This window comes from Brassica rapa, chromosome A08, assembly GCF_000309985.2.
Source record: "Brassica rapa cultivar Chiifu-401-42 chromosome A08, CAAS_Brap_v3.01, whole genome shotgun sequence".
Taxonomy (NCBI): Eukaryota; Viridiplantae; Streptophyta; class Magnoliopsida; order Brassicales; family Brassicaceae; genus Brassica; species Brassica rapa.
The window spans coordinates 16,697,788-16,717,631 of record NC_024802.2 but is presented as its reverse complement, the minus strand read 5'-3'; the positions used below and the strand labels follow the sequence as shown (position 1 = coordinate 16,717,631).

At 36.2% G+C, this 19,844-nt stretch overlaps 4 protein-coding genes across 4 annotated transcripts in view; all 4 read right to left on the bottom strand.

Annotated features, from left to right (window-relative positions):
- The window catches only part of LOC103835100 (probable disease resistance protein RPP1), a 531,820-nt gene that overhangs the window by 7,493 nt on the left and 504,483 nt on the right, over positions 1-19,844 (bottom strand). The window lies entirely within an intron of this gene.
- On the bottom strand, positions 16-1,971 carry LOC103835099 (protein SCO1 homolog 2, mitochondrial). The gene is made up of 7 exons (XM_009111200.3): positions 1,703-1,971; positions 1,376-1,505; positions 1,201-1,276; positions 897-1,121; positions 735-824; positions 535-667; positions 16-440 (listed from the first exon to the last, which is right to left on the bottom strand). The coding sequence occupies exons 1-7, from the start codon at positions 1,771-1,773 to the stop codon at positions 332-334; spliced, it is 834 nt and encodes a 277-aa protein (XP_009109448.1). The 5' UTR covers positions 1,774-1,971; the 3' UTR covers positions 16-331.
- On the bottom strand, positions 4,326-7,109 carry LOC103835560 (F-box/kelch-repeat protein At4g39753). The gene has a single exon (XM_009111736.2). The coding sequence runs from the start codon at positions 6,801-6,803 to the stop codon at positions 5,640-5,642; it is 1,164 nt and encodes a 387-aa protein (XP_009109984.2). The 5' UTR covers positions 6,804-7,109; the 3' UTR covers positions 4,326-5,639.
- Positions 12,657-18,991, bottom strand: LOC117127275. The gene is made up of 9 exons (XM_033277117.1): positions 18,700-18,991; positions 17,760-18,033; positions 17,516-17,630; positions 17,320-17,444; positions 17,089-17,170; positions 16,885-16,996; positions 16,642-16,805; positions 16,439-16,559; positions 12,657-16,374 (listed from the first exon to the last, which is right to left on the bottom strand). Exons 1-9 carry the CDS (start codon positions 18,886-18,888, stop codon positions 16,033-16,035), a joined length of 1,524 nt encoding a protein of 507 aa, XP_033133008.1. The 5' UTR covers positions 18,889-18,991; the 3' UTR covers positions 12,657-16,032.

The following is a 19,844-nucleotide window of genomic DNA, read 5'->3' as shown; positions in this document are numbered from 1 at the left end:
CAAAAATAATAAAAATGGAATCAAAAGAAAAAATGAATTTCCGCGCAGGCGCGCGGGTCCAACTCTAGTACTGTTTTTACAGCATAAGCCCATGAAGAACCGTAGAAAGAAAAGACCCATCTGCTTGAGCCCACACTGAAAGAAGGAAGATGAATCAATTGCAACTATATCAGATCATCTCGCCCAAACGGCCAAACCAAACCATTGTTGCATGACCAAAGGACTAGCAAAATCGTCTAATAAAATTTGACCAATTAAGAAATAAATTCAAAAACATCTTATGGTTTCTTCATTCGGTGAACATCTCTCTTTAGTGTTTGGTCAAAATGGGTCACTGTGAAAGGGAAGTAACTTCTTTAAGAACCTCTTGTGAGAGATCATCTGGATTATACTCAACTCCAAAGCATCTCACAACCTCCAACTTCGGATTCAACAAGTACCTATACAACCCCAAAAATGAACATTTTTTAGCTCTCCTTTTTCCTTTTGAACAAGCAAGATTTTGATTTGGTATAGGAAAAAAGGTTTCCTTACATGTTGTGAGAAGTATCAACGAGGTAATCGTCTCCATCTTCTTGAACCTTCTTGAAATAAACACGATACTCTTGCGCCATTTGCCTCATTGCACTTGCCGATCCAGTCAATCCAAGTATTCTATCATCAAATTCTGCAAATAAACAAAAGTCATGAGCAACACAACGTCTGATAATTTGTAAATTAGCTAGAACACGGACCTTTCAAGTAGGCATGTAGATGAGAAGGTGTGTCTCGTACAGGGTCAAGAGTGACAAAGACCGGCAGAATCTTCTTGTCATGGTTAGACTCTGTTTCGATCCAAAACAAGACATCATCATTAGTAAAATATCACATTTTTATAATTAAACTGATGAACAAACCTAGTTTATCAACAGCTTTAGAGATCATCTTCAACTGCTCAGGTCCAACATCAGGTGAAAACGAGTATCCAAAGTAGAGCAGCACCCATTTATCACGCAAGTCTTTCTCAGTAACAACCTTGTTCTGTGTACTCATAAGCGTGAACGGGCCTCCTATAATTGGACCTCTGACTGTTGTATTAGAACCACATCCACAACCGCTACTATTGCTGCTGCTTGGTTGACCTGCAAAACGTAGGAAGCAGAGACAATCTCTTAGAAACACCCCTATCAAACCAAATGAAGAATCTCTCTGATACTATACCTTTAGGCACAGCTCTCCTCTCGTCGTTGTAATGAAGAAAGGCTAAGAATCCAGTAAACCCAAGCGCAAGTGCTGGCTGCAATATAAAGGAATCAAAACTCCAAAAAAAAAACAAAAAACAAGTGAAAGCTAACAACAAAGAGATGTGTTTTTTTTTTTTCAAAAGAGTTATTACAGCAGCATAACGAGCACGCGAGCGAGAGAAAGTCTGAGCTGTTCCGACAGGCAAAGGGTTAAGATCTGTCCTTCCATGGGTCGTCCCTTGTCTTGTCGATTGACTGTAATTGGACGATTGAATTCTTCTTCTACAATTTTTTTTTTGCTTCAAAGTCGTTACAATGTTTAAAGATCGAAACTTTTCGAGAAAACCCAAAACGCCATCAGAGAATAATAAATATAAAAATCGAAGCTTTATTGTTCGGAGATGAAGTAACTAAGTAAGTAACAATCTTTATAAGTTAAAACCCCTCACCGAGTTTAAGAAAGAAGAATAAAGACTAACCCTCGGAGAAAACTGGCGGCTTGATTCGCACCTTGTTTGCAGGAAAGAAGAAGACGCCGAGCTGCAAACATTTTTGTTTTTCTTAATTCAAATCAATCCAAAGCTTAGAGCCATTTTTTTCCGAATTCGACTACAAAAAAATCTCTACTTTCTCCTTCTGTTGAAAGAATATTTTTTTTTCTTGGTCAGAAGCCAAAAAAGAAGATTAATTTACTAATGTTTTTTTCTTGTTGCCCAAGCTCGTCTTCGTGTTCTCAAAATCTCTTCTTTTTTTATGGGTAGTGTAATTTACTTTTTTGGGTTGGTTGACACGCTATATCCTTTTTGGGCCCTTATAGTTAACAAAACTTATTGGGCTTCGGTTACAGTTTTTGAGCGTTGGATTAATAAACAACACAATCCAGCTTCAGATCGGTCTGTCGATAAAGAGAAAGAATTAGTACTTAGAATCTCTTTCGATCCATATCAGTGTTTTTAAAACCGGACCGACCCGATGATTGGATCAGGTTTAACCATGAACCGGATTCAACCATGAACCGGGTTGGATCTGATAATTGGTTTAACCATGAATCGATCACGTAACCGGATTGGATCTTAAAGTTATCACTCCAAGAAAATACAAGATTAACGATGAAAATTAACGAGGAAAACTGGTCCTCGTAAATTTACGTTGACTTTACGAGAATCTTACAAGGAAATTTACAATCAACGTTAGTTCGTCGTAAAATAACGAGGAAACGATTTCCTCGTAAAAACCACGCAAGGTAACTTCGTTTTTACGAGGAAAAACTGTTTCCTCGTAAGCTCGACGTAAAAATAGCATCTTCTTTACGAGGAAATAGTTTACGTTTACTTAACGAAGAATTTTCGAGTCCACCCACTTTGTAATTGTAACACGTTTTTTGTTTCGGCTACCTTACTAAATTCCACATAATCACGAGTAATGAAAATGATGATGTTTCTGGTGATGACGAAAATGTCGATGTATCTAACTGATGTATTTGTGTTTTAATATGACTGATTTTCAGACTTAATCCATGTGATTTGATGGATTTAATCATGAAAATCTATTTATATAATTTAATTTTATGTAATGGGGTTTGAATTAGAAAGAAGAGATTGAGATTATTAGTTAAGGAATTGTGGTTTTAGAATTTGGGGTTTAGAATGGATAGAAGAGATTGAGGTTAAAGGGAAGATGGGGTTGGGGTTGGGGTTTGGGGTTTCGGATTTTAGGGATTTAAACGTAAACATAGTTATTTCCTCGTAAATTAACGAGGAACTTACGACGATTCTTAAAAATAAAGAACGCGGCACTCGTTAATTCCACGTAAGCAGAAATCGTCGTAAAGACCTCATAATAAAAAAACGCTGGCCTCGTTCATTCCTCGTAAAAATAAAAGCGGGCCTCGCTAATTCCTCGTAAATTAACGACGATGTAACGAGGAAACGAAACGGGAATAAATTGGTTTGCCGTGATCAAAGTTACACCTCGTGGACAAATCATCAGTGGAGAAGAACCACCATTGCAAGAAGAACAGATAGATGAAGTTGAGGTACCTGAACAACAAATTGATGACATCCTTCTCATTGATCCGCATAATCATGAGTACGAAGATATTACCGACGATGCCACGGACGAAGCTGTTGAAGACGAGTTTAATGAAAATGATGATGTTTCTAGTAATGACGAGAATGTCGATGTATCTGATTGATGTATTTGTGTTTTAATATGATTGATTTTCAGATTTAATGCATGTGATTTGATGGATTTAATCATGGAAATCTATTTATATAATTTAATTTTTGTAATGGGGTTTGAATTAGAAAGAAGAGATTGAGATTATTAGTTAAGGAATTGTGGTTTCAGAATTTGGGGTTTGGAATGGATAGAAGAGATTGAGGTTAACGGGAGGATGGGGTTGGGGTTTGGAATATATGAAGTAGAAGATAAGGAAGATAAGGAAGAAGGAGTTTGGGGTTTCGGATTTTAGGGATTTAAACATAAACGTAGTTATTTCCTCGTAAATTAACGAGGAACTTACGACGATTCTTAAAAATAAAGAACGTGGCACTCGTTAATTCCACGTAAGCAGAAATCGTCGTAAAGACCTCGTAATAAAAAAACGCGGGCCTCGTTCATTCCTCGTAAAAATAAAAGCGGGCTTCGCTAATTCCTCGTAAATTAACGACGATGTTACGAGGAAACGAAACACGGGCCTCGCGAGTTCCTCGTAAATAAAAACACGGGCCTCACGAGTTCCTCGTAACTTTACGAGGAATTTACGACATTTCATAATTTCCTATATATACACGCGAGTTCTCACTTCCCATTTCGTCTCAACTTCCTCTCCCTTTTATAGCTATGGTACGCTCTCTATTTCCTCTCTAATTTGATTAGTTTAGGTAGATTAGGTGGTTAGTGTAGGAAATTTAGATAGTTTTACGGATTTTATGTTAATTAGTGTTGATTAGGTGGTTAATGTAGAGAACTTAGTTAGATTTATAGAATTTGTTAATTATTGTTGATGTTAATTTTAGGCGAATCATCATCCGTCACACATGCCGACGCGGATGTAGCTAGAGAGGAGGAGTGAGGAATTCTACCGGGGATGAACGACCCTTAGTTTTTTTTTTTTTTCGTTGGTTGTATTATAAATTCAAAAATTATTTATGTATAAATTATTTTCGTATTTAATATTCTTTTTAAATTAGATTTTTATTAAATAATTAAATACATTGTTTTTTTTAATCTGGAAAATATAAACTCAAAGTAAATTCGTAGCTAAATTACGACAACCTTACGTGGAAATTTTACGAGGAATTAACGAGTAAAATATTTACGTCAACACTACGAGGAAAGATTAACGAGTATTTGACGTGGAAACATTTACGTGTTATTTACGAGGAAATGTTTTCAAGGTATTTACGAGGAAATGTAGCGTCCCCCTTACGTGGAAGGGTTACTTGGTTTTTACGACGAATACTTTGCTTCGTCTTTACGAGGAAATGTTTTCTCGTTAGTTTACGACGAATTAGCGAGGAAATATGCGTTACGACGAACAAATAACGACGAAACGTGTTTCCTCGCTAGTTCCTCGTAAAACTGATTTTACGACGAACTTACTACGAATTTCGCCGTCGTTAATGTTTTGTTTTCTTGTAGTGTATTAAAATACTAAAACTATCAAAAATCTATAAATTATCTATATAAACATAAAACTAGTTTATATTTATAATGTTTTATATTTAAAAATTATTTATATATTAGTTATGTATCATATTTACTAACATTACTTTTAAATTTATCACTAATATAAATTTGGTAGCACTAGTTCGGAGCCAGGTCAGGTAATGTCGTAGTGATTCCCATGTTTGAGTTTTAAGTCGAAAACCTCTTCCCAATTCTTGGATTCATTTGCCCACAAACCAGTGGCCGAGCCACTTAAGAGGTATGGTGGTCAACTGAACCATGTGGAATCTATAAATATAAGCTTGTAGGCCTAATGTGCACGTTGTTATTGTGATAATTTAGTTCAGATCCCACCTTTTGACACACATGCCATAGGTCCAAATTCATAGATGTAACTTTTTTTTTTAATCTATAATAGATGCGTTATAACCCATATAAAAATGAAATCTAGCTCAGCCAATGCCCATATAAAAGCTCAGCCAATGCCCACAACCTCAGTTTACTAGATTTAAAATCAACAAGAAAACATTTCCTCTACATTTGTTCCTCTTCTACTATTTTAAAGTCAGCACCAAGCACAGACAAAAACAAAAACAAAGACAAACATAAACAAAAAAACAAGTGGCATAGTGTCACACCAAACTAATTAATAAAAGTTCAGAAAAGCTACCAAAGAATAGGTAATAGATCTATATGAATCGTTGGTGCTACCAAAGATTCTAAACAATGTTATAAGAATTAAATTTATAAGACATTTACTAAATAACGCAAGTAAACGTATGAACTTGGAACCGTAAGCCCAGCATTAGACCACTCAACCTTTCCCCAAACTTGACCATTTTGGCGCTTTTCAAACGCAACCAAAGCACAACAAATAGTCTTTTCATGACAATAACGACGAGGCTGCGCAAACTTGTCCCAAATGATTAAGAGTTTCCCACAATACTCAACTGTTTCAATCAAACCACGACGACAATAACTCTTATTCAACGAAGACAACCCCTTGACTAGTTTCCACTTGTCACAATTTGTGTCATACCACTTGCAACTTTTCGCACGACAAGAGTAATATAAATCACCTACCATTACCATAGACCTACTATCATCCACGAGTGCTTTTTCTGTAGCGTCCCACTTTCGTGTTTTTGGATCATAAACAGAATCTATCTCATCGATGCTCCTAACGTATATCTTTCCTTCGATAATCCTTGTTTCTCTAATCATCGAAGAGAATCGGAGCTCAGCTTTAGGGTTAGGTAAAGTTTCCCATGTTTGAGTATTTGTATCGAAAACCTCACCCCAACATGATTTTTTGGATTTGTCATCATTGCAACCTCCCATTACATATATCTTGCCATCTAGTTTGCACGCAACGGGATACGCTCGAGGTACAGTCATGTTGGGTGCGTTACGCCATACAACACTCTTCTTGTTGCGGACAAACATTGAGGGGGACGGAGGATAGCTTTGTCTGAGTGCATAGAGATCTGAACCAACCGTACAATAGGACGACGGTTCTCGAGAATTGTAGGAAAACGGCACTTGTACAAAGGTAGATCTCTTCTTCACCTCCTCCTCGTCAGGTTTTATCCAAAGGGTGAACCATGTTGGAAGAGGACGGTCGGGAAGCTGTAAACATATATAAAAAATGTCTTCTTGTGTTTGGTGGTGAAAGCGTGCGTGGTTGAGGTCAATGGATAAGATGAGAGAGCGAAAGGTTTTGGAGACTAGGGAGAGTTTAGGGTAGTAGGACCTCGATGCGCGGGCTAAGCAGTTTAGAATAATTACATCTGGAAGCGACAAAAACGACTGTGGAGGAGGTGGATTCGGTTTCCTCTTTTCCCACGGTGGTTCGACTATGAGACTTGTAGCCGCAGAGGCAACAGCTTGAACCCAAGAGTATAACATTAGAGTAAAGTAAACCCACGATTAGGTCTTTCCAAAAACACTATCAAGCTTATAAATACTTTTGTTTTTGATATTGAAAATTAACCCCCCCTGATTTTGTTTAATTATCTAGTCGATCCGGTTTATAAAACTAAACTTAAGGGGCTTACTGAATCCAGAATTTGAGAAAATTTTAAGATTTGAGTAAATAAAAAAAAAAATCTGAGATTTGAGTAATCTTAAAACAATTTGTTACAAGTTCAAAGGTTTTTGAAGGAATTCCAGAGTTTTAAAAAAAAATATATATATTTTAAAAATTGAGGTGATGATTGTTTCCTTGGTTTTTAGATTTTAGTTTCTAGTTTTTGGATTCTGGTTTTTGGATTCTAGATTTTAGTTTTTAGTTTTTGGTTTTTGATTTTGCAGTAGATTTCAGTTTTTTGAAAAACATGAATGGTTGTTTTAGATTTTGGTTTTTAGTTTTTGGTTTTTTATTTCAAAAGCAATAAAATGAAAAAATATTATTAATAGTAAAATATTTATTCTGAAAAAGTTAAATATAAAATATTATTATAACAAACACACATAAATATAAAATATTATTATAGAAAAATTTGAAAATCTATACTTAGTAAATTTTATAAAAATGGAAAATATTCCTAATCTTATTTGATACTAAGTAAAATTTAAAAGATTATGAGTTACATTTTTTAAGTATGAAATAGTAAAAGAAAAATACTTATCGGCATCAAATAGTAAACTAAAAAAAAATCTAATTTCTCTAAAAAAAAATTATTAACAATATATATTATATATATAATTTTTTGTAATGGTTAACTTCAAATAAATAAATTTATATCATTTATAATTTTCAAAATTTATCTGAGTAAATTTTTATTTACATCAGTTTATTGACAGATGTATGTTTTTTTTTTGAAAAAATATTGACAGATGTATATTCCAAAGATATAGCTAGAAAAATGCCTTAACTATATGTGCTCAGGGTTGTATTAGAAACATTAGCTATACTAGGTTCGTTCCCGGGCTACGCCCGGGTTATTTGTCTATGAAAATGTGGAGCGTAAATATCATAATAAATTTAGGTGTTGATTGTATGAACGCAAAAGTGGATTGTATATGGAGTTTACGCAAATGTTCAAAAGCCAAAAAAGCTGTAAATAAAGAAGATGATGAAGGAAGCAGATTAAGTCTTTTGTAGATGAGAAGTTTTTTGAGGACCATGAGCAATAAAGGACCTGAAATTGGATAAGAATAGTTAGTCAGCATGAGTTTAGTTGAATATTGTAGTATTGCTTTTTATATTAAAAGTTCTGTACCTGGTTAGGTGGGGTAAACCTATGTGTAAGTCCCTTCTTTATTGGCTTGTATCATCGCTTGGTCGGTATTTTCGAGATTGCTAATCTGTGAGTATAATATGTTATCAGATTTCTGAAAAAGATGGGAGGGAAAAATAATTAATTTAAAATTACCTGTCTCGGGAAGAAGGCCTTTGAATATTTCTTTGTAGACTATGTTCTTCACTTTCAGCTGGTGAGGATCTTCAGTTTTGATGATCGTTAATCCTGCTTTGCTTGTGACACGGGAGAGGGCCACGTAAAGTTGACCATGAGAGAAGACTGGCTGAGGCAGATATAAGATGACCTCTTTTAAACTCTGGCCTTGGCTTTTGTTGATTGTCATTGCGTAGCACAATCTGATAGGAAATTGCCGCCGACGTAATGTGAACGGTAATTTTGTTTCATCATACAGAAGCACAATTCTTGGGATCAAGACCTCTTCTCCAATATGGGATCCAGTGATTATCTCGGCCTTCAGAACGCGTTCGCCAACGTGGGTTAGGATCATCCGCGTACCATTGCATAATCCCTTTTTCTGATTTATGTTTCTGAGAAGCATAACTGGGGCACCAATTTTCAGAGTAAGTTTGTGCGAAGGCAAACCCGAGAATTCCAATGAGTTAAGATACTCAATGGAGTATAGTGTATCATTCTGATCTGATGTAGTATCTGAAATCTCAAAGCTGTCTGAGCTGTAGTAATCTCTTGATACCCCGTCGGTCTGTGAGATGGTATAAGCATTGATTTCATCAACGGTTTCGTTACGGGGAGTGAGGATAGCTGTATCGGTGTAAGAAGTCTTGGAATGCATAGGGGTGCTGATTTTTCCATATGCAGCATCAACAACTTCCTTCAACGGGTCAACAAAACTTTGACAAATCAATGAATCATCGATATCTAAGAGTTGGTCATCGTACACATCCTCCTCATATTCTTTATCTTCTCCTAGACGACCTTCCCCGACTTTGAGAAGCCATTCAGAAAACTCTGTCTCATCCTGATTGACTCGCATATTTGTTTTCAAAGAGAACTTGTGACAGCTATTCCATAGATATGAATGGCTTATCGAAGCTAGTACGGTATCAGCTCTTCTACCTTGCGGAATGACTGGTAGGATCTGTCTGAAGTCACCACCTAACATAACTGTTTTGCCGCCAAAAGGCTGATTCTTTGCGGGTGGATTTTTGATAGACATTATGTCCTTCAAAGACTTGTCTAATGCTTCGAAAGCATGTTTGTGTGTCATAGGTGCCTCATCCCAAATTATGAGGTCTGTTTCCTCAATTAACTCAGCAAGCATTGTACCTGGTTTGATGTTGCAGAGCTTATCTTCGTCGAGCTTCAATGGAATATTGAATCGGGAATGAGCTGTTCTCCCGTTTGGAAGTAGCAATGCGGCTATTCCCGAAGAAGCAACTGGTAGAACAATTTGTTTTCTTGACCGAAGTCTGGATATAATAGTCTGGTATAAGAAAGTTTTCCCAGTGCCCCCTGCACCATATACAAAGAAAAGTTTTCCTTCTTTCTTATCAACAGAGTGTAAGACTGATTCGTAGATTGCAAGTTGCTCAGCATTGAGCAATTTGTACTGCTTGTCATGCCTTAATGTTTCCTCCGCAACATCATAATCCATTTCCTGATTCCACAGACTGTTCCCCAGTTCCTTGAGCAAAACAGGGTTGATCTTCGGCATATCCTTAAAATCGTTTAAGGAGCGATCTTGCATGCGCATCAACTTTTCAACTTCTATCAATGTGTATTGCTCCAGGGTATTATCGTCCAGTTCCAGATTCGCGTGGCCTAAGATCCTTTGCCTCTTGTGAAGTATGTCCTCGCTCATTGATTTCCATGAGTGTTCCCATAGTCCTTTAGGGCTTGCAACGAAGCAGTTGTTTAGGAATGTGACGAACATATCACGAAGCTGGTATGGGCTGGCCGTTCGAGCACCCTCCGACATACTCTCGAGCCATTCAACATCATTGTCCAAAAGGCCTCGTGCGTGACAAACTGATTTGAAGTCAGGATATTTCACGTCGTTGTATGTTTTTAGCTCGTCGTAACTTCTAGGACCCTTAATCTTATTAATGAGGACCCTCAGGTAGTATCGATCACCTGCTGAAGGATGGACAGCTACGACTCGGCCAATGGATTTTCCTTTCTTACGCTCAGTCCACACCTTAGCACTGTTGTTCCATACAAAATATTCAGGAATCTGCACATATGTCAGTGTCCGGGCAAACGCCGACCTTCTGCATAAAACCATCCATTCCGTGAACATCGTCTTCTCGATACCCGGTTTGTGGATTACACGGCCGAGGTTGTCTGTTGATTTAACCGTAATATTGTGTTCGCCTTCCAAGTGAATGATAAGCTTTTCAACTGATGGTTTTCTTTTGTGTATGTGGAATGCGAAAGTGCGCCACATAGACTCACAAGCTGATAAATACCGGGCTTCGATATAGTCTTGGATCTCATTGCGTTGCCTCAGGACTTTCTCTTTTGATCCTCCGGATGTTGTGGCGTCGGATGAAGTTGCTGAATTTCCTTTTTCAATAACAGCGGTTGCTCGGTCAACGCCTTTGGTTATGTACTTGAATAAGTATTTCACCGCGCTTGTCCGATTACACCATTCAACATTAATATGAGCTTCATACTTCTTCAGAAGCTTAATGTTATGAGGGACGACGAAAGTGTTGTCTAGTACAACTCCAGCCTTTAGTGTACACGTAGCATCGGTTCGGCGCCGACGATATAACACATACCCGGATTTGTCAATCGAAGTGGTGTCGTTATTCGGCCGAGGATACTTTTTCGTGCACACATTGTTTTCCATACATGGTGACTTCGGATTGAAGAGCCCACATGGACCGTGGATCATGTGTTTTGTGACTAAGTCGTAAGCAACTGGGTCTTCCTCTTTGTTCGGGAGCTCGGCCGAAATTATTTCATCCACTTCTTCTGCACTCGGTGTTCTGGTAGAGTTTCCTAACCACAATAATATATGTGCATGAGGGAGACCTCTTTTTTGAAACTCTATTCGGTGGAGAGCTGCCTTGTATGGCTTGAAAAAAGTTCCTGCTTTGAAATCCTTGAGCAGTTGATCGAGCTTCATCTTAAAAACCCGACATTCAATGTCTGGTCTATCATTAGGGGAATCTCCACCGTATTTCTCAAGATGTTCTTTAATCTCGCTCCAGTTGGGATTGGCCGTCATCGTGATAAACAAATCTGGATTGCCGAATTCTCTGCAGATAGCCATAGCATCGTGGTATTTCTCGACTAAGTACCGGGGCCCTCCGGTGAAACTTGGCGGGAGTATAAATCTCTGGCCAATAATTTTAGCATCAGTGTCGCCTTTGCTTACAGCATCAAGGACATTGCTGTAGAGCTCAGCCCGCAAGATTTCTTGGTTATTTCTCGCCCACCTCAGTCGGTCTTCTTCAATCGCTGTATAGACGTCCACAATAAATTGATGAAGGAGACGACCGCCTTTAATCAACGTCATTCCTTGGGTAGGACGTGTTTGGATCAGAGAAGCGTAGTATTGACGGATGGTCACGAATTGCCTTGTTCTTGAAGTGCCTGTCTCAAGATGCAGGGGAATTTCTGTGTGAAACCCATATTCACCATACGGGAACAAAAGAGGGTATTGGAGGCTCATATATAGAGGGTGATCGTCTCGCAACTGCTGCAAAGTGTCAGATTGAAACTGAACCACTATATCACGTTCTCCAATTGTTGATGTCATATCCCCCACGATAAGACCTGCCACCTCGCTTGTAGTTGGAAGGTCGTATTCTTTCCCCTTTCCTTTATCTTGGACTAATCTAATAGTAAACTCTGACCCGACGCTTTCGTAGTGGTCTCGTGCACGACGAAAGATCTTTGCTAGACAATTGTTCTCGTCAATCATCTCGATGAGGAGGGCCAACGTTGGTTCATCGAGGTTACCTTCTGCTGAGGTTTGCCCCATCGCATTTAGGCGGTTTTTGAGTTCGTTAGCCGTGTCAAATATGTAAAGCTGTAGATATTCTGGGAGACAGCCTTGTCGCGGTATGAGGGAGCCAATTCTGTGGTGGGTTTGACCTTGGATCCGTATAGTATAAGGACCAGGTGCGTGGACGACACTGTAATCCATTTTCATTCCAACGGATGTAAAAGCAAGGACAGAATTATAGACTCGGATAGTATCTCGAAACCATCTGGTTTGAAGAAGTTTTTCTAACAGGGCCGGCGGCTGTTTGATCGGCGGAAGCTTGATCTGGCCATGGTTACAGCAAAGGGTGAAAGTTGGTTCACCTGTTCGTGGGTCTGTAGCAGTGCTTTCAGAAGTCCACATTAATGCACCACATTTTGAGCATGCTACGATTCGGTTTTCATATAGTCGGGATGTTGAACCTTTTTCTGGAAAATGTTTATTACGAATCGTTAAATCATAGTTTATTTCAATATTAAGAGTTTAACAGAGGGGTAGGAATTATTATTTTTTATTTTTTGGTTTAAAAAAAAAATTTCCTTTGTTAATATTTGTTTTTTAAAAAAATATTTGTTAAAATGAATTAGTTTCGAAATTTGATTTAGTTGATTTATAGGAACACCATTACGCTGAAAAATATATTTTAGAAATTAAATATATATATATATATATATATTTCTGGGAATCTATAGGGGATTAATTTGTATGCACCTTTTTTTTTTGGTTGTGTGCGACGCGTTCCTTGTGGATTTGGTGGAGCATTTGTATCTATATAGAAACAACGTAAATTTGAATTAGAAATGTAATAAATCGAAATAGATTTTATCAGCCATTATGCATACCTTGTGACGATGCCGAGGTTCGTTTGGATAACAAAATTGCCTTTCTCATATTACGCGCATTTTTCTGTTTGACTATTAAGATCAATAGTAGTTAGGTTAAAAGAATATAGCATAATAGATACACATTTTGGTATGATTTCTTACTGTAAGAGTCGCAGTCATCACAGCCACCTGTTAAATTAAGTTTGGAAAGTTAGCTTTTTTTGATGAATTAGTTTGGTTTAAGATATAATAATATGATCAATATATACTTACAGTCGTAATATGTTGGTTTGAATGACGGTCGGTCATTTACCAGATGAACTGAAAATGTACACAGTTTAATCACTGGGATAAGACAATTTGTCTTAGGATTAGATATTTTGGGTAGTAAATATATACCTTTTGGTTTATTAAGTGATCCACGTGGTCGGCCTCGCTTCCTCTTTTGCGTGGATCCTCCTGTAGTTTTGAGAATGTCATTTTCTTGGTTAGATTAAGTAATATATTATAGTTATGATTAAAATTTAAAGTAGAAGGTAATAAAATATCTAGATAGAATTTTGAAATGTTCCAATTAAAATAAAATAAGTGTGGGTCATTAGGTGTTTTCCAATTTCAAAATATAAGTATCCTTTTAAATACAATACTAATCCAATTTCATAATGAAAACATAATAAACTTCTATATATGATACACGTTTTTTATTTATATATGTTAATATATGTACTTCTATATTCTTATGTTCCACTATCAATGTAACTATGATTTAAATAAACTAATAACGATAGTAATGGGTAGAATAAATAGCTAGGAAATGGTAATATGGTTCCCAAAATAAATCGATTTTGAAAATGGGCTTAATAGTGATGGTGGTGTTTATTTTTTTTTTTTTTTTGGTTTGCAATAACTGTTGTATTTGTAGTATTTAAACTAAATTGATTTGGGTAGTTAATCTTTCCAGCTATAATAGAAATCATAATAGCAGGTATTTTATTAAAAATCCCGAACTAAAATAATATATAGAGGTCTTTAAAATCTATAATCTATTTATTAACATAATATATTTTGTATTCAATTATTATTTTGATGTTACAAAATATTAATATAGTTTTATTTGTATTTTATTTTCTAATAATTTAGTTTTTGTTTAATTAATTTAAAAATATCAAAAATATAATATATTTGTAAGTATTTATTTAAATATATCCAGATATGATGTGTTATTTTTATGTGAAATTTCATCCTTCCTTATTCCTTTTTTTTGCTTGATCACATCTAGACAGCGCCTTTTTTTTCCCAAATAGTCAAAGTATAGTTAATGATATATTCCATATAAATTTCTGAATAACCATATAATGAAAAGCAAAGGATAATACAATTTATAAACATACAAATAAGAATAGAAACTCAGTATTGATCCTAAACAAAAATATAGTTCATTATGAATCTAAAATTTTCATATACTCAGAACTTGAATTGTTTTTTTACAAAAGAATATAAAAAAACGAACTCAAATGAGTAAAAATGAGGAATTGGATTATAACTAAGACTAATTAGTTTATGTTAATTATATTTTATTTTAGATATCGAAAACAACAAAGTTTAATTTAAATAGCTTCAAAGTCATAAATACATCATTTTCAATTGTGTAGGAAAAGATACATGTATTTATACTTTCAGAGTAAAATTATATACGCATATTATCAGAAGTTTTGTTGAAGTTTTAATATTATCAGTAGTTTTGTAGTATTTATTTCACACTGTAGTAATAGAGTTGGTGATGTTATTTTACTTTAAGGTTTTAAGCAAGTAAAAAATCGAAACTAACGTTCGTCATAGTTAAATATATGGCTATAGCTGTCTAACAATTAAAGATTGTCTTTCTAAACAAAGGCACTAAGCATACAATATACTGGTTATTTTATGAAACATAATCTCTAAATGTAACGTTATGGGTAGCTCTTATATAAAAGACCAAAAAATGATATTGTGTTATTTATGCTTAATGATTAGAACGAGTATATGCTTTATATATAAATCTGTCACCTAACAATTAAATATCATTGACTATAGAATTGTTCTTTATACTCATAAGAAATAATTCCAACGTAATAAAGAACGTAAGTAATTATAAGAATGATATAGTGTTATTTAGTCTTTCAAAAACGTGTATAGAACTTAGATAGAATAAAAAATGTAACGTTATGGGTAGTTCTTATATAAAAAATTTTGAATTATAATGTTGCTTTGCAATTTCCTATGCTTAATGAGTAGAACCACCACCCAAATCAATTTGTGGTTAAACATGGTTTGAATATACATACTCTTCGTACAAACTAATTTTGACCCAAAAGATAATATACAGAGATGCTTCTAATTTTCTTTATTTGAGATACACATACAGGAGATTTGGTATTTACCTGACGCTTCAATGGGCTGGTTATTGGGGAAGCTATCCATACCGCTAAAACAGAGATCCGCACGACCAGTTTACTTCAGACGAATGCTGCTTGGAAGTGTAGAAGAAACAGATGAGGTCTTCGTCTTTGTCAACTCTTTTTCTTTCTAACGCAAGAGAATATGAATTTTGGAAGAGTTTGATTTACCTTTCCTTTTTTTCTTCCCTTTGAAAGGTTATAGTCAAAGAATATAATTACTGGTCGAATGAATTTACTACTTTCCTATTTAAATGAGATTTTGACATAAATACAGGATCATATGAAATATTCGATTTTAATAACTTTCAAAAATATAACATAGTCTAAGATTTTCCTGCGGTGTGATGCGCGTGTATGATGCTACGTAGAGTTCAAATTGTATATGGGATATGGAAATAATCAAGTTTGGCGAGATATTTTTGAGGCCAAATTAGTTGGTCTATATAAACGAATTCAAATCATGAAAACAATCGCTATGACAAAACTATATAAGAAGGATAGTTCAATCAATTGAAAGCCAAAGTCTGAAATGAAATGAAACAAAGCAAAGTCTTGATAAAAACCAAAATAGTACTTAAACTGAAGCAAACTTTCAAAAACCAACAGAATACTTGAATCTCAATGCAAAGCCTTGAGCATCATCGAACTGAATCATCATTTCTCACATCTTGCCCGTTTGACTTTCTCTGGTTCACCACTGTCAAACGTTCTCTTACTCTCTTCATCTGCAGAATCTCCACAGCTTTTTGAAGGCTCACACACGTCCCTTCCAGTCTGCACTGCTTCCATGGACGTTGCAGCAATGGCGTCTCCAAGAGAGTCTTCTGTGGGTGATGGTGTCTCTAGAGGGAGGATCTTGGTGACAGTGATAGCTCGGGTATTGCCAGAGAAGTTGTGGTCTGTAACTTTCACACAAAACTTATGGGTCTGTCCGATAATGCTGATCAGAGCATCCGGGACAGGCACTTCATGGTCAGGGCCTTTGTCTTTATTGGCCTTGCATTCAAAAACTATAGTGTCAGTTTCAATCACTTGAGAGTATAAACAGATGGATATTTACCTCAAAGTAGCTGCTGACCAACTCAGATGCGTGCCTCCCAGTCAACTGGAAACCAGCATCACCGAGCAGGACAAAAAAACCTTGTTCACTGCTGTCATAAACCGAAATCTTTGCACGGTACCTGTTACGTATAAATCAGAAGTTAATAATCTAAAACTAATATAAGAGAGAATGTAATTGATTATTGAGGACAATAAACATACTGTGCAACTCCAGCTGTGGTATCCTTCACACATCTTGGGTTAGTGCAGATCAATGAGTTTGAGCCTTTCGTAGCCTTACTGTGACACCCAGTGCATGCAATATAGTACCAAGCAGATCCTTGAACCACATCATCAATAGTAGCAGTGCACTCAAAGAAGGCAGTCTGCAAGAGTCCACAAACATTTAAAATTTAAACATATGAGCGTTTAAAATTTGCAAGTCATATTTACGTTAGAATTTACCTTTGCAGATTCCAGAGTCATGTAAGAGAATATGTCAGATATAGTCATCGTCTCCCGCTTAGTGACCACCTCTGCACTAACCTGCTTAGCAATCTCTGGGTTCGAGGAGAGCCTAACAACAAATACAAATCATATACCCAGTCAATAATTTCTATTTACGTAAATGTTTGCTCAACAAAAACTTATATAGACGTTGGTACATACCAGGCTATGTAATCAATTGTTGGTTGGACATCATAGTCCATGAAAACCCGTGTGGGAGACATAGAACTCAGTGCCAGGGTACCTGTTAAATAACAGATGAAGGATCAAAGATGATAAGAGTGTAAAGATAGCAGCCAATTTAAAAAAACAAAAGGTTTCTAGAATGTTTAATAACCTTAGAATATGACACAATAATCAATCAAACATGAAACCAAAGGGATAAATTATTACCTCCGAGCCGTTTAGTATTAACGGCTGTGACCAAAAGAACTGTGGGGGTGTTTTCATAGGACTTAAACTTCTTGCAGAAATCTGTTGCTGCCTGGTCCCAGAGGTAGAGCTTCATGACAGGTCCTCTGGAAAAAATATCTTAGGGACTTTGGAACTAAAGAGAGATAGTGTATTGAAAATATGAGAACACACTTACTCATGTGATTGCACATGAATCATAATGTGCCGAGTTGTAGCAAGCTTCGTTTCATCAATAACGGGACGCTCCGTAATACTCTGTCCATCGACCAGCTTCATGTGGCCAAGAACATCTATAGGAATAAAAAAACAAAACACGTGAACTTATTATTTAACCCAAAAAAATTCTACAATTATTTAGCAAACATGAACATAGACCAAAACAACATCAAATATAAATTTAGTAGAATTAGCATGCTTACCGTACAGATCACCTTTCAGATCACAGTTGGCCTCAAAATCCTCATACGAATGCATCCTAAAACGGTCTTCATCAAAAGGGATTGGAATGTCGTGAAGAACCGACAACTCAGAGTTCCATGCGAAGGACACGGTTGCGATATGATCAGCAACCCGATACATCGGTTTGTTCTTCGAGCCGTAAAAGTTCATGAGTTCGTAAACTGAACCTCGCTTCATATCAGGCAAGTACTTCTTGATACGTCCAGGTGGGATGAATCCTTGAATGACAGTTCCCTAGTGTCCAGAGTAATAACAAAAACACAAAAAGAAAATCAAACCTCAGATGTAAACAAAAACGATAACAAACGTCATTATTTAACAAAACGGCAAAATCAAATTATAAAATCTTATTAACAAACCCAATTAACATTAGCTTCGTCTTCAAAGTTGAAAGAAACGTCAACAGCTCAAAGTTTAATTAACTATTCTAACATAACTAATGTACCCAAGCAAGGATCTCACGGTTTAGAAACAATTTTTGTCGTCGGAAAAAATTTCAAAACACAACATGTGAAACAAACCTCCAAATCTCACAAATACAATACCAGACACTAAATAAATAAACAACCGTATAAAAGTCAAAATCACGGTTCTAGACGGATCTCACGGTTTAGAAACAACTTTTAGCGTCGAAAAAAATTTGAAAACCCAAAATGTGAAACAAACCTCCGAATCTCACAAATACAATACCAGACATTAAAAAACTAAACAACCGTATAAGAGAACGGCCAAATCTAATTTAAAAGTGAAAATCACGGTTCTAGATTTAGTAGGTTCACCTCAGAGTTTACAGAAACGGCAAAATCACGGTTCTAGATTTAATTATCTAATCTAGCATAACTAATTAGCCTTAACCCAAATCGATCTTAATGTCAAATTAAAATTAGGGAGTTCACGTACCTGCTCGTCGATGAGAAGCATCTCCAGGCCAATAAGGGTCTTCTTCACCGGGTTCTGAGCCTCCCAGAAATGGATGAGGCGAAAGCGCAGACGGGTTTCATGGGGACCTAGAGAGACATCTCTGAAGAACATCACTTTTTCCTCAGAGTCGGAAGAGGCAGGAGACTTTCCATTTCGTTTCATCGCCATAGCTAGAGATCTGATTTTTCCTAGGGTTTTGGTTTCCACGGAGAAGAAAGATCAGTCTATATAAGAGGAGGAAAAGAGGGAGGTGAAACGAAACCATAATGAAGGGTATTGATTGATTGAAACAAATTATTGATAGAGGAGGATTGAAACAATGGAGTATACGTTCTTTCTTTTCGATCAGAGAAACCGAAGGGATAAGGGTGAGAGAGATCGTCATCTGCGTAGATCGGGTCAACAAAATGATTTTCGTCGCACCAAGAATCCCGAGTCGCAATCCCATAAAGCCCAAACCTTAATCAAAAAGCCCACGAAAATAAAATCGACTTTAGGCAACCGAAACCAGTGAGTATGACGTGTAAGAACAAATGAATATGATTGGTTGGAATAAAAAATCCGACGTGGCATCATGTATGCTCAGCTTATTTTCCTTTTAGTAGTGTTAGATGTACGCTACATCAATACCCTACGGTATTGTTTGTTGGTTAATTATCAATTTTATTTAATTTCTTATATTAATGCATAAATATAGTAGATACTATTTTCTTAGGGTTGCCTGCGTATTCCCCCCCCTTAGATACACTATCCCTACTTATTCCCCCCCAAACTATCAAGCTCTTTATAAACCTACATGATCATATACTTTCTCTTTAAATCTCCCCCAAACTTTTTTAATCCCCCTCTCTAATAAATTTCGAAATCGCAATTAGATAAATTAAAAATGCGTTTAGAAAACAGCGATTGCTCAATTAAAAAAAACCAGACCCGGTTTAAATTAAAAAAAAATTATATTGGGGATAAATTTAAAATAAGGGTTTCTGTGTTCTTCACTCCCAACACAGACAGACAACAAAGAAAAGAGAGAGAGAGAGAGAGAGAGAGAGAGAGAGAGGAGAGAGAGAGAAGAGAGAGAGAGAGAGAGAGAGAGAGAGAGAGAGAGAGAGAGAGAGAGAGAGAGA